The 14,136-nt window shown below is 44.9% G+C and overlaps 1 protein-coding gene across 1 annotated transcript in view; it reads left to right on the forward strand.

Moving 5' to 3' along the window:
• Positions 1-14,136, forward strand: part of svep1 (sushi, von Willebrand factor type A, EGF and pentraxin domain containing 1) — a 137,385-nt gene that overhangs the window by 76,699 nt on the left and 46,550 nt on the right. The window contains exons 7-14 of the mRNA XM_029760326.1: positions 728-922; positions 3,514-3,632; positions 7,110-7,239; positions 8,159-8,266; positions 12,239-12,370; positions 12,761-12,952; positions 13,592-13,713; positions 13,870-13,975. Coding sequence (XP_029616186.1) covers positions 728-922; positions 3,514-3,632; positions 7,110-7,239; positions 8,159-8,266; positions 12,239-12,370; positions 12,761-12,952; positions 13,592-13,713; positions 13,870-13,975 — 1,104 coding nt within the window. The remainder of the gene's footprint in view (positions 1-727; positions 923-3,513; positions 3,633-7,109; positions 7,240-8,158; positions 8,267-12,238; positions 12,371-12,760; positions 12,953-13,591; positions 13,714-13,869; positions 13,976-14,136) is intronic.

Raw genomic sequence — 14,136 nt, forward strand, 5'->3', positions numbered from 1 at the left:
CTGAGAAATGAAGGCTATTCCATGCGAGAAATTGCCAAGAAACTGAAGATCTCGTATAACACTGTGTACTACTCCCTTCACAGAACAGCGCAAACTGGCTCTAACCAGAATAGAAAGAGACAGTCCATCATTACTTTAAGACATGAAGTTCAGTCAATATTGAAAATTTCAAGAACTTTCAAGAAAGTTTCTTCAAGTGCAGTCGCAAAAGCTGGTTCTCATGAGGACCGCCACAGGAAAGGAAGACCCAGAGTTACCTCTGCTACAGAGGATAAGTTCATTAGAGTTACCAGCCTCAGAAATTGCAGCCCAAATAAATGCTTCATAGAGTTCAAGTATCAGACACATCTCAACATCAACTGTTCAGAGGAGGCTGCGTGAATCAGGCCTTCATGAAATAATTTATGCAAAGAAACCACTACTAAAGGACGCCAATAAGAAGAAGACACTTGCTTGGGCCAAGAAACACAAGCAATGGACATTAGACAGCGGAAATCTATCCTATAATCTGTCCAGTGGAAATCTGGTATATCAAATATGAAGTATATTTTGATTTGTAACACTTTTTCAGTCACTACATGATTCCATATATGTTATTTCATAGTTTTGATGTCTTCCGTATTATTCTACAATGTAGAAAATAGTAAAAATAAAGAAAAACATTGTATGAGTTGGTGTGTCCAAACTTTTGACTCGTACTGTACTGTATATCTCTCTCTCGCCTCAGAGGTGCGTTGTCCCCCCATGGTGACTTTGAGGAATGTCCTGCTGTCGCCCCCTGCCTGTGGACAGAGGAAAGTGAAGCCTGGCACCTTGTGCCGCCTTGCCTGTCGCCACGGTTACCGTCTCCAGGGAGACCTGGAGGCACGCTGTCTCTCCTCCGGGGACTGGAGCGCTAATGTCCATAAAGCCACCTGCACAGGTAACAAAATGTAGGATAGTGCGTGTGTGTGTGTGTGTGTGTGTGTGTGTGTGTGTGTGCGTGCGTGCGTGCGTGCGTGCGTGCGTGCGTGCGTGCGTGCGTGCGTGCGTGCGTGCGTGCGTGCGTGCGTGCGTGCGTGCGTGCGTGCGTGCGTGTGTGTGTGTGTGTGTGTGTGTGTGCTCGTGAGACAGTTTTCCATGCACCCCTTCTGCACCTTCCGTGCATTTCTTTCCATGTGAACCTTTTGCTGACTGCTTTAGTAGTCCCTAATACAGAGGAGAACCAATCCCTGTGTTTGAGGGTTGGGGGAACAACGCTGTAATTGCATACAGCTTCTCCAGATGCTTTGCAGGTGAAAGAGGTGGCTGTAGAATGAGTTTCGGGCTTTATATCCATACACTCATCCACACACATGCACGCATGGACACACACGCATGCACACACCCGCACCCGCACCCGCACGCATGCTCTCACACACACACACACACACACACACATCCCTCATGGTCTCCAAAAGAAAGCAGGCTGATTAAGGCTGTGTCATTAAAAAGTGGAAGATATGTCATAAAGATAAAAGGAGTGGAGCGAGGGATGGGGGATGTCATTGAGATCCATAGGATGGCTGAAGCCAAGGTGGGTCTGCTCTGGTTCTCTTCTCAATGGCACATCTGCCCTCCTCATCCCTCTCTTTTTAATAAGGAGGGAGGGAGGGAGGGAGGGAGGGAGGGAGGGAGGGAGGGAGGGAGGGAGGGAGGGAGAAAGGAGGAAGAGGAAAAGAAGAAAAAGAGTAGAGTGAAGAGTAGAGAGAAGAGAAGAGAAGAGAGAAGATAAGAGTAGAAAGAAGATACTGTAAGAGAAGATACTGTAAGAGAAGTGAAGAGTAGAGAGAAAAGAAGAGAAGGGTAAAGAGAAGAGAGGAGAAGAGTGAAGAGAAGAGTAGAGAGAAGAGACAAGAAGAGAAGCATAGAGAAGAGAAGCGTAGAGAGAGAGAGAGGAGTAGAGAGAAAAGAAGATTAGAGAGAAGAAAAGAGAAGAGAAGACTAGAGAGAAGAAAAGAGAAGAGTAGAGAGAAGAAAAGAGAAGAGAAGACTAGAGAGAAGAAAAGAGAAGAGTAGAGAGAAGAAAAGAGAAGAGAAGAGAAGAGAACAGAAGGGGTAGAGAGAAAAGAAGATTACAGAGAATAGTAGAGAGAAGAAAAGAGAAGAGAAGAGAGAAGAGATGGGTAGAGAAGACAGAAGAGAAGAGAGCTGACCTGGTTCCAGCCTCTCTCATAATACCTATTGCACAAACAGTAAAATATTTCCCTTCCAATAAAGGGAAAACCCTGGCAGATCTGATCAGAAGGCTGTGTGTAAGTTTAATAGACACGGATACTTCACTAGATGGGTCATGTCCAGCTGTGAACTTCCACACAAAAGGTAGTCCAGCTCTGTTCTCAATGACCTACCTGGCTTAGTAAAGGTTAGAGGGAATCAGGTGTTAGCCACAACTAGCTGTGTGGAACTGGTGGTCAGTACAAAGGGTTAGCATTGCACTAGTAGTTGTATGGACAGTTTGTTAGAGGTACAGCTTGCAGTATTCAGGACATGTACTTCGTATATCCTAGAGGGTTAATGTTGATGTAAGGGATGGAACAGAGATAGCGACAGCTGTAATAGGCTTATGTGGCTATGAGGTGATGTCGATAATAAAGATGGACATGTAATTGGCTACGAAGTCGATGTGTTAGACTACAGTACAATTCATTAAAAACAGAGGGGGCTCTGACGTGCTGTGTTAGAGGGGTCAGAGGTTATATGTGACATCACTGTCACTCCCTCAGTGATAACACGTCGCAGGGCCACGTATGATGATGTGTGATGTAGAAGCCTGCGTCCCCAATGGCACCCTACTCCCTACACAGTGCACTGCCCTGGTTAAATGTAGTGCACTGTGTAGGGAATTGGGTACCATTTGGGATGAAGCCAAAGTCTCTTCCTCGGTTTGTTGCTTTAGTTCATGACCCTCTTGTAAGTGTACCGACTGGGCACAGACGTCAGTTCAACGTTTGGTTGAGTTTTAAAGTAAAGTTCAACTAAAGTGAATTCTACCTGAAATCAACAGAACATTTCACCATGTCATTGGATTTAGGTTAAAAGTTGGGTGAAAAAAATACAAAATGCCCGTAAGTTGATGACTTTTTTCAAATTAAATCAGTTTTCCATGTTGATTCAACGTCATCACAGATTTTTTGGTTGAAATTACGTGGAAACAGCGTTGATTCAACCAGTATTTACCCACTGGGTATTGTTCTTAGAAGAGTTGGAGTTAATTCCATCTAATTTCCTGTCAGTTGAGGAGTTGAATGGCAATAATATGGAGTGCCATCATGTCAAGTCCCATCATGTCAAGTTAAACTGACTGGAATTGAAACAGAATAAAATTGATTTAGGATTTTACAGTGATTTATTGTTGTTGTTTATTTTCTCACCCTCTTTATCCATCCTCTTCGTCCCCTCGAATACTTAAGACTGTCATTTATTTGTTGTTTATTTTCTCAACCTCTCCATCTCTGCCTTTCATCTGTCATTTTGTTTTCTCACTCCATCCAGACTCAGAGCCCCCTTGGGTCCAGTGCCCCAGAGACGTGGTGGCAGAGACGGACGAGAGGCGTGGCACTGCCAACATCAGCTGGAACGTGCCCACTGCTACTGACAACTCTGGGCAGGAGGTGAGGAGAGGGCTGTCTCTTTTCTCCTCCAGGGGATGCTAGTGTTTGCATACGTACCTGTCCTGAGGTAAAAGGTTGCCACGAGCAGCACCGCAGATATTGAGAAGAGCGAGATGCAAGACTTCTCTCTCACACGGTCACACACTGTATCTGTGCATGGGTTTGCTTCGCACTGTTACAGCCTGGTTGCCAGGGGACCAAAACAGGGGAGAAGTGGAGCCTCGCGTTTCAACCCTCTTAGTTATTACGGAAATTTACCCACCATGCTGTTTGCTTTCTGCATCTAAACTCAGCAAAAAAAGAAACATCCTCTCACTGTCAACTGCGTTTTTTTCCCCAGCAAACTTAACATGTGTAAATATTTGTATGAACATAACAAGATTCAACAACTGAGACGTAAACTGAACAAGTTCCACAGACATGTGACTAACAGAAATTGAATAATGTGTCCCTGAACAAAGGGGGAGTCAAAAGTAACAGTCAGTATCTGGTGTGGCCACCAGCTGCATTAAGTACTGCAGTGCATCTCCTCCTCATGGACTGCACCAGATTTGCCAGTTCTTGCTGTGAGATGTTACCCCGCTCTTCCACCAAGACACCTGCAAGTTGTCCCTAGCCCTCACCCTCCGATCCAACAGTTCCCAGACGTGCTCAATGGGATTGCGATCCGGGCTCTTCTCTGGCCATGGCAGAACATTGACATTTCTGTCTTGCAGGAAATCATGCACAGAACGAGCAGTATGGCTGGTGGCATTGGCATTGGCATGCTGGAGGGTCATGTCAGGATGACCTGCAATGACAACAAGCTCAGTCCGATGATGCTGTGACACACCGCCCCAGACCATGACGGACCGTCCACCTCCAAATCGATCCCGCTCCAGAGTACAGGCCTCGGTGTAACGCTCATTACTTTGACGATAAACAACGTTGTTGCCGGTGATGTCTGGTGAGGACCTGCCTTACAACAGGCCTACAAGCCCTCAGTCCAGCCTCTCTCAGCCTATTGCGGACAGTCTGAGCACTGATGGAAGGATTGTGCGTTCCTGGTATAACTCGGGCAGTTGTGGCTGTCATCCTGTACCTGTCCCGCAGGTGGGATGTCCGGATGTACCGATCCTGTGCAGGTGTTGTTACACGTGGTCTGCCATTGCGAGGACGATCAGCTGTCCATCCTGTCTCCCTGTAGTGCTTTTTTAGGCCTTCTCACAGTATGGACATTGCAATTTATTGCCCTGGCCACATCTGCAGTCCTCATGCCTCTTTTCAGCATGCCTAAGGCACATTCACGCAGATGAGCAGGGAGCCTGTTTTTCAGAGTCAGTAGAAAGGCCTCTTTAGTGTCCTAAGTTTTCATAACTGTGACTTTAATTGCCTACCGTTTGTAAGCTGTTAATGTCTTAACAAACATTCCACAGGTGCATGTTCATTAATTGTTTATTGCTTGTTCATTGAACAAGCATGGGAAACAGTGTTTAAACCCTTTACAATGAAGATATGTGAATTTATTTGGATTTTTACGAATTATCTTTGAAAGACAGGATCCTGAAAAAGGGGCGTTTCTTTTTTTGCTGAGTTTACGTCATTAATCTTTTTTCGTGAACAGCTTTTCACAAAGAGTCACAAGGTGAAAAACATCAACCCAGTCCTAAACCCCAAAGAGCAAACAGTAGCACAGTGTCAAGGAACAAGGAAAAACTTCCAAGGAAGGAAGAGTACTGTAGAGGAACTAAACCTGTCAGGGTTTATTGAGTAATTGAATGGTAACGGTGTTCTTTTGACCACTGACCCCTACCAAATACAATGCTATTTCCTGTAAACAAATTAACAACAGACTTTCAGCATGCTTGTACAGAAGGGCATTCAACATGTACTGCACTGACACAAATGACTGATGATTGGTTGAAAGAAATTGATAATAAGAAGATTGTGGGAGCTGTACTGTTATATTTCGGTGCAGCCTTTGATATCATTGATCATAACCTGTTGTTGAGAAAACGTATGTGTTATGGCTTTTGAACCACTGCCAAATCGTAGATTCAGAGCTATGTATCGAAAAGAACTCAGAGGGTTTTCTTTAATGGAAGGTTCTCTAATGTCAAACATGTCAAATGTGGTGTACCGCAGGGCAGCTCTCTAGGCCCCCTACTCTTTTATTTTTACCAATGACCTGCCACTGGCATTAAACAAAGCATGTGTGTCTATGTATGCTGATGATTCAACTATATACTCATCAGCAACCACAGCTAATGAAGTCACTGAAACCCTTAACAAAGAGTTGCAGTCTGTTTTGGAATGGGTGGCCAGTAATAAACTGGTCCTGAACATCTATTAAACTAAGAGCATTGTATTTGGTACGAATCATTCCCTAAAATGTCTAAATTCTTGACCTGAATCTGGTAATGAATGGTGTGGCTGTTGAACAAGTTGAAGAGACTAAATTACTTGGTGTTACTTTAGACTGTAAACTGTCATGGTTAAAACATATAGATTCAATGGTTGTAAAGATGGGGAGAGGTCTGTCCGTAATAAAGAGATGCTCAGCTTTTTTGGCACCACACTCCATAAAGCAAGTCCTGCATGCTCTAGCTTTATCTTCTCTTGATTATTGTCCAGTCATATGGTCAAGTGCTGCAAAGAAAGGCCTAGTTAAGCTGCAGCTGAACCAGAACGGAGCGACATGTCTTGCTCTTCATTGTAATCAGAGGGTTTCTATTAATACTATGCATGCCAGTCTCTCTTGGCTAAGAGTGAAGGAAAGACTGACTGCCTCACTTCTTGTTTTTATAAGAAACATTAATGTGTTGGAAATTCTAAATTGTTTGCATAGTCAGCTTACACACAGCACTGACACATACACTTACCCCACCAGACATGCCACCAGGGGTCTTTTCACAGAACAAATTCAAGGAAAGATACAGTATTATACAGAGCCATCTTATATAATGAAAGCGAACAGCAAACCTGATTTCAAAAAACAAATAAAGCAATACCTCACGGCACAAAGCCTCTCCCGCATGTAACCTACTTGTTGTGTGTATTTACTGGCATGTACAGTATCAGTCAAAAGAGTGTGCAAAGCGGTCATCAAGAATCTAAAATCTAAAATATATTTTGATTCGTTTAACACTTTTTTGGTTACTATATGATTCCATATGTGTAATTTCATAGTTTTGATGTCTTCACTATTATTCTACAATGTAGAAAATAGTCAAAAATACAGAAAAACCCTTGAATGAGTAGGTGTGTCCAAACTTTTGACTGGTACTGTATGTGTAACTGATAGATGCACACACACCCACTCAAAGTTAATGTTTTTAAATGAATGTCAATTGTAAAGTCTTTTGTCTGTAATGTCTTTTTCGTTTTGTGTCAGACCCCGGTAGGACTAGCTGTCGCCATTGGTGTCGGCTAATGGGGATCCTAATAAATCAAATCCAAAAAATCAAATACCTCTGACCTCTGCCCTCTGCCCTCTAGGTCCTGGTCCAGGTGAAACCTGTGTATACCCCTCCCCAGCTGTTCCCTATAGGAGAGGAGAGGATCACCTATGTAGCTACAGACCGTGCTGGGAACCAGGCTAACTGTACCTTCACTGTCACTGTCATAGGTGAGGTCAGATTACAGCCAAAAATCAACCACATCACATCCACCTCATAACCACATCACAACCAACCATCAGATCACAACCACATATTAGAACCACATCCCGACCACATCATAAAACAACACAACAAAACAAAACCAATGTGAAACATGTAGTTGAGATTGTGGCCCTGATTTTTCCTGACCACATGACCTGACCCAGGAAAAGGAAAAACTCCAGGCCCTAGTTATAGCCTACAGGCCGTAGTTATACTGTAGCTTTTAATTAGCGGACAGAGTTTTTCCTGATCAGGTTCCGTTTTCAGGAAATACTTGTGGTCGTTCCTGTTTCCAATGACTCAGTTGGTTCTTGAAACTCCGGAGTTGTGGGTTCGATTCCCACACGGGCCGCACATACAGTATTAAACACGTGTTTACTGTAAGTCACTTTGGATAAAAGCGTCTGGCTAAATAACTCGTCTACACAGTGGTCACAGGTGCCAAGCAAACTCAAGTGCACAACGTGTGAAAAATAGGGGTGTCCAGTGTCACACACTTGATACCCTCAGAACTCAAGGGGGAAAAGCACTGCGGTAAGCCGTGAACATTTCCATGTGCTATTATGAAGAAATGCAGTGTTGTTTTTATTACACACACATGTTTAACTGGTGCCCTTGAAAACAGCGTATACCACTAAGACTATATAACGTAGCATACTTTAACATAGGGTTACATTGTATTGTTATATTTAGGAATATTACTACTGCTAATATGTTAGTAGTTCTATTTTAACATAGCTACAATGCTAAACACTAAATCAAAATCCAACATTCAGGTGGCCATGAAATGTCCTTCTTTACCTCTTCTAAATGTGTTGTGCATACTTGGTTGTCATTGTCAAGCTTTGTTCCTTCCCTAACAACGGTGATTGTGTTCCTTCCTAGATACGGAGCCCCCTGTGATTGACAGGTGCAGGTCGCCACCCACTTTCCAGGCCACAGACATGCAGACGGCCGTCGTTTGGGAGGTGCCGCAGTTTTCCGACAACTCAGGTATGCGGTATCCCAGACTGCACCTCTTCCTCTTCCAGCTTGTGGAGATCCCTCTTCTCTCTCTCTTTCTCTCTCTCTCTCTCTCCAGAGGGGACTAATGGTTAAACAGGGTCTTTTCCGTCGGGTGATTGGAAAAAGGAGACGGTGGGAAATAATGTGTGTGTGTGTTTGTGTGTCTGAGTATGTGTGTGTGTGTGTGTGTGTGACAATAGAATGGTGGGAACCAGACAGACAGACAAGGGTGTGGTACAGATGTTAATGTCATTGCCATGCTATAAAAGAGGTGTGCGGTTCACTTCACTTCAGACATCTGAGAGATACAGGTACACTACATGGCCAAAAGTATGTGGACACCCCTTCAAATCTTCAAATGAGTGGATTTGGCTATTTCAGCCACACCCGTTGCTGACAGGTGTAAAAATCGAGCGCACAGCCATGCAATCATAGACAAACATTGGCAGTAGAATGGCCCGTACTGAAGAGCTCAGTGACTTTCAACGTGGCAACGTCATAGGATGCCACCTTTCCAACAAGTCAGTTCATCAAATTTCTTCCCTGCTAGAGCTGCCGCATGCAACTGTAAGTGCTGTTATTGTGAAGTGGAAACATCTAGGAGTAACAAAGTGAAGTGATAGGCCACACAAGCTCACAGAACGGGACCGCCGAGGGCTGAAGCGCGTCGCACGTAAAAATTGTCTGTCCTCGGTTGCAACACTCAGCACAAGAACTGTTTGTCGGTAGCTTCATGACATGGGTTTCCATGGCCAAGCAGCCACACACAAGCCTAAGATCACCATGCGCAATGCCAATCATCAGCTGGAGTGATGTAAAGTTGCCGCCATTGGAGCAATGGAAATACGTTCTGTGTAGTGATGAATCACACTTCACCATCTAGTAGTCCAATGGACGAATCTGGTTTTGGCGGATGCCGAGAAAACGCTACCTGCCCCAATGCATAGTGCCAACTGTAAAGTTTGGTGGAGGAGGAATAATGGTCTGGGGCTGTTTTTCATGGTTCGGGCTAGGCCCCTTAGTTCCAGTGAAGGGACATTTTAACGCTGCAGCATACAATGGCATTCTAGATGATTCTGTGTTCCAACTTTGTGGCAACAGTTTGGGGAAGGCCCTTTCCTGTTTCAGCATGACAATGCCCCCGTGCACAAACCAAGGTCCATACAGAAATGGTTTGTCGAGATCGGTGTGGAAGAACTTGACTGGCCTGCACAGAGCCCAGACCTCAATCGAACACATTTGGGATGAATTGCGAGCCAGGCCTAATCGCCCAACATCAGTGCCCGACCTCACTAATGCCCTTGTGTCTGAATAGAAGCAAGTCCCCGCAGCAATGTTCCAACATCTATTGGAAAGCCTTCCCAGAAGAGTGGAGGCTGTTATAGCAGCAAAAGAGGACCAACTCCTTTTGTATGTATGTAGTGTATTTACTGTATAGAGAAATATTCTGTGGTAGAAATACAGTCGTTTTACATCATCATCCACTGCCTCTTCTTCTCTCTATAGTTAAATATACGCTGGTACTCAGAATTTCAGTGACACATTCTATGCATTACAGTTCTACAGGTAGAACTCCAGGAGTGTGACACATACTGTACTGTACTGTACCCAGCAGGTCATTGCGAATGCCACGGCATCATAGAGAACACACACGCACACGTCATAGAGTGATGTTAATAGTGGACCTCTCCCCCTGGCTAGCTCACAGACAGACAGAACATCCCCACACATCAGCCCTGTTAACAGATACTATACCATCACTACACCATGACTCTCTGTATATCTGTATATCACTCTCTTTAGATCACTGTCCTGCTGGGAGCTTACACACACACACACACACACACACACACACACACACACACACACACACACACACACATGTAGTATATACACGCATGAACGCACACACATACTCAGACTTATACTCAGACACATACAGTACACACACGCACTAACCTTCCTGCCAAGGTCCACACACGATATGCCTTCAACAAACAGAAGTAACCACATGGTGGTTTTTAACTGAGGTGGCGCGACGACGTCACTGCGACGTTGATCCAACGTCAGCATGTTTTGTTTTTCCATCAGGCCCACACCCTGATTCCCAACACCCCCCCCCCCACCCCCACAACCCACCGCTTCACACACACGCACTTGTCCCTAGTGCTGCCTGGGTTCTATTTAATTAGAGACTGTCTGGCTGGGGAGACACGGCCAGGATACCACTCAGCCAGACTTGTCAGCCTGGCTGGAATGAGAATGTCTCTCCTCTCTACTGTCTGTGTTAGAGGGTCTGTGTTAGAGGGTGTGTGTGTGTGTGTGTGTGTGTGTGTGTGTGTGTGTGTGTGTGTGTGTGTGTGTGTGTGTGTGTGTGTGTGTGTGTGTGTGTGACACATTTTATGCATTATAGTTCAGATAAATACACAAAATATTGTTGTTGTGGGGGGAGGCCAGGGGGAGGGGCCCATTTTGGAAGTGGGCTGCTCATTGGACGTCTACATGGAGCAGGCTTTTGCCGCGAAGCTGCTTAAATACCAGCCCCTCAAGGCACGCTGGGACAGCCTCGGGTGGAGGTGCAAGCTGGTGGGGCTGATATTTGGCAGTCTTGGCCACGTACACAGGCTTGCAGTGCGTAGCCTCCAGATTGCGGGCCTGACAAAAACTTGGGCAAAGCAATTGGCTAGGTACTGCTCTGTTTCAGCTGACGTGGGCAGCCTAGCTGTTTGGGGAAGGAGGTGCTTTCTGTACCCTCGAGTGCCGTGCACTTGAAATGTTTGGATACTTTTTTTTGTACATTTGATTGGTGGATTCAAAAAAGTATTTAAAGTGTGTGTGTGTGTCCATGGGAGAGGAATATAATAACACAGCTTGTTTGGAGATCCCTCTTCTTTCTACTCTCTCTCTCTCTCTCTCTCTTTCTCTCTCTCCCTCCTTCTCTCTCCCTCTCTTTATCTCTCTCCCTCTTTCCAACTCTCTCTCCTCTCTTTATCTCTCCAACCTATCCATCCCTCCAGCTGGTAGCAATTACCCTCAGGCTGCCCAGTTGATGATGATGATGATGATTATTCTGGTGCCATGTGATGCCCAGAGAGAGACCAGCCAGACGTTTTCATGTGTCAACATGCCCTGATTTATTAGAACTTATATGGTTTAGCAGGACTAGACTGACTCATTTGGAGTAGGGTGACGTTGCCCCTAGACGTTGATCTTGGGTCAGTATGACATTTTCCTCACTGATGGTTAAGGTTATGATTGGGGGGGAAGCTGATCCTAGATCTGTACTTTGGGGAAACTTCACCCTACAGTTACTCATTCTGCTATGTATACTAACTGGTAACCCAACACTGCCCTCTGATGGCCTGTTCCAGAAGTGCGATTCACTTTTGAGGAAATATACTGTATAGGCCTTGAACACTGCTAAACAGTAACTCAGAATAATGATTTTGAACTTGATTGTGGGAAGGTTGCGTTCAACCAATGATTTACATCCTTGCTCTGAGAAATTATAAGGAAGTACACTGTTTGTAGTTTGTCATTGCTTTAAAGCATCAATCAGCAGTTAAAACAATAACAAATAATAATCCCCGCCCCTGTTTTGTCAAAAACCTTAGGGATGACGCTGGAGAAGTGAAACCACTCTCAAATTCATACAGTAGACAGAGAGATGGATGCACGGACCGACCATCCATGATATCAAAATTAGAGTTTTAACCATGTTTTGGAGGCTATAGAGTGTTTGTTTACATTTACTTTGTTTACCAATATTGGAGTAAAAAAAAACGTATATTTTGGGTTCTGATGGGGTACGAAAGTTGAACTAAGTTCATTTTTTTGAATTTATGAGTCCAAAGATGTATGTAGCAACTGGCACATAGACAGGTCTGTAATATCATTCTGGCTTCTGTACAGTATGTAAGTGTTGGTTATTGTTGTTGTTGTGTTGTGTACCATTCCCAGGTGGGCGTCTGAGTGTGTCCACCACCCACACACCCAGCTCTCTCTTCTCTGTGGGAGAGACGGTGGTGAGCTACACAGCTGCCGACCAGGCAGGCAACAATCGCACCTGTGACCTCACCATCACTGTACAAGGTAACAGGAAGTAGAGTTTACTAGAGTTTAACAGAGTTTCCTAGAGTTGACTAGATTACTGTATTCTGTGTCTTTGCTGTATTTTGGCGTTACAAGGACTAGATCTTCATTAGACTTCTTGGGAAACTAAAGGGATATTTAAATATTCATGTTTTATGTCATATTCATTTTGTAACACAATGTTTCATTTGGAGAGATTTGCTATTTTGTGATAGATCTCAAATCACTTGTTTGGTACTGTACTGCTCCTTTGCTATCCACAGTTCTTCCTTCCTCCTTCTTGTACCACATTACTCATCAATGTAGAGACAGGGTGCACACGCAATATAACCAAGCCAGCCCCATAACTATACTACCCATAAAACCCGGTGTGTCTTTATTATGTCCCAGGGTCTACTTGTGAGCAACCATTTGCGCCAGTGAACGGGGGGTTCGCCTGTTCTGATGAAGAGGACGGGGTCAACTGTACTCTGTACTGTAACGCTGGATACAGCTTCACACAGCAGACTGTCCACAGCTACTTCTGTGCCAACAACGGAGTGTGGGAGCCGCCACACTCGCCCGACAGACCCGACTGCTCCTGTGAGTGACCTTAGTCATAGGTGCATCCCAAATGGAACCCTATTCACTATATACAGTAGTGTACTACTTTGGGCTCTGATCTTTGGGCTCTGGTCTTTGGGCTCTTGTCTCTGGTGTTTGGGCTCTGGTCTTCGGGCTCTGGTCTTTGGTCTTCAGGCTCTGGTCTTTGGTCTTTAGGTTCTGGTCTTTAGTCTTTGGGCTTTGGGCTCTGGTCTTTGTGCTCTGGTCTTTGGGCTCTTGTCTCTGGTCTTTGGGCTCTGGTCTTTGGGCTCTGGTCTTTGGGCTCTTGTCTCTGGTCTTTGGGCTCTGGTCTTTGGGCTCTGGTCTTTGGACTCTTGTCTCTGGCCTTTGTGCTCTGGTCTTTGTGCTCTGGTCTTTGTGCTCTGGTCTTTGTGCTCTGGTCTTTGTGCTCTGGTCTTTGTGCTCTGGTCCCATTTGGGATACATAGCTTTCATCCATTTTCTATTCATCTTTTGTCCCATCTTCTCTTTTCTCCTCTTATGTTACAGTTACAGTATTATGTGTACATACATACTACGCATGATTGAAATTCTGACTGTGTGTGTGTGTGTGTGCATGCATGCGCGTGTGTGCATGTGTGTATGTGTGTGCGTGCGCGTGTCCTGTCTGTACTCTCAGTGAACCGTATTGCCAACCATGGGTTCAAGCCCTTTGAGATGCTGTTCAAAGCCTCTCGCTGTGATGACCTGGACCTGGTCAAGTCCTTCACTGGGGAGTTCAACACTAAACTAAGAGACATGGTGAGAACACAAATCAAATCAACAAAGGAGTACACACGCACGCACGCACGCACGCACGCACGCACACACACACACACACACACACACACACACACACACACACACACACACACACACACTGTATATGTTTAATTTCTCTCTCAATTGTATCCATAGCTCCCGACCATCTGCAGTCACGATGATGTTGCCTGCAAGTTAGAGGTGATATCCCAAGGCCACTGTCTGGAATACAACTACGACTATGAGAATGGATTCGCCATCGGTAAGACCTTCATATGCTATCGGACCGGGAGTTTTCCCTGACCACCTAACCACGTGATCATGTGACCTTGTTATAGGGTTTCTTCCCTGGTTAGATCTGTAAAAACGTATTGTCCCAACTACAAGAATGTACTGTACAAGCAGTAGGGCCTTGAGATGTAT

This window comes from Salmo trutta, chromosome 8 (assembly GCF_901001165.1).
Source record: "Salmo trutta chromosome 8, fSalTru1.1, whole genome shotgun sequence".
NCBI classification, from domain to species: Eukaryota; Metazoa; Chordata; class Actinopteri; order Salmoniformes; family Salmonidae; genus Salmo; species Salmo trutta.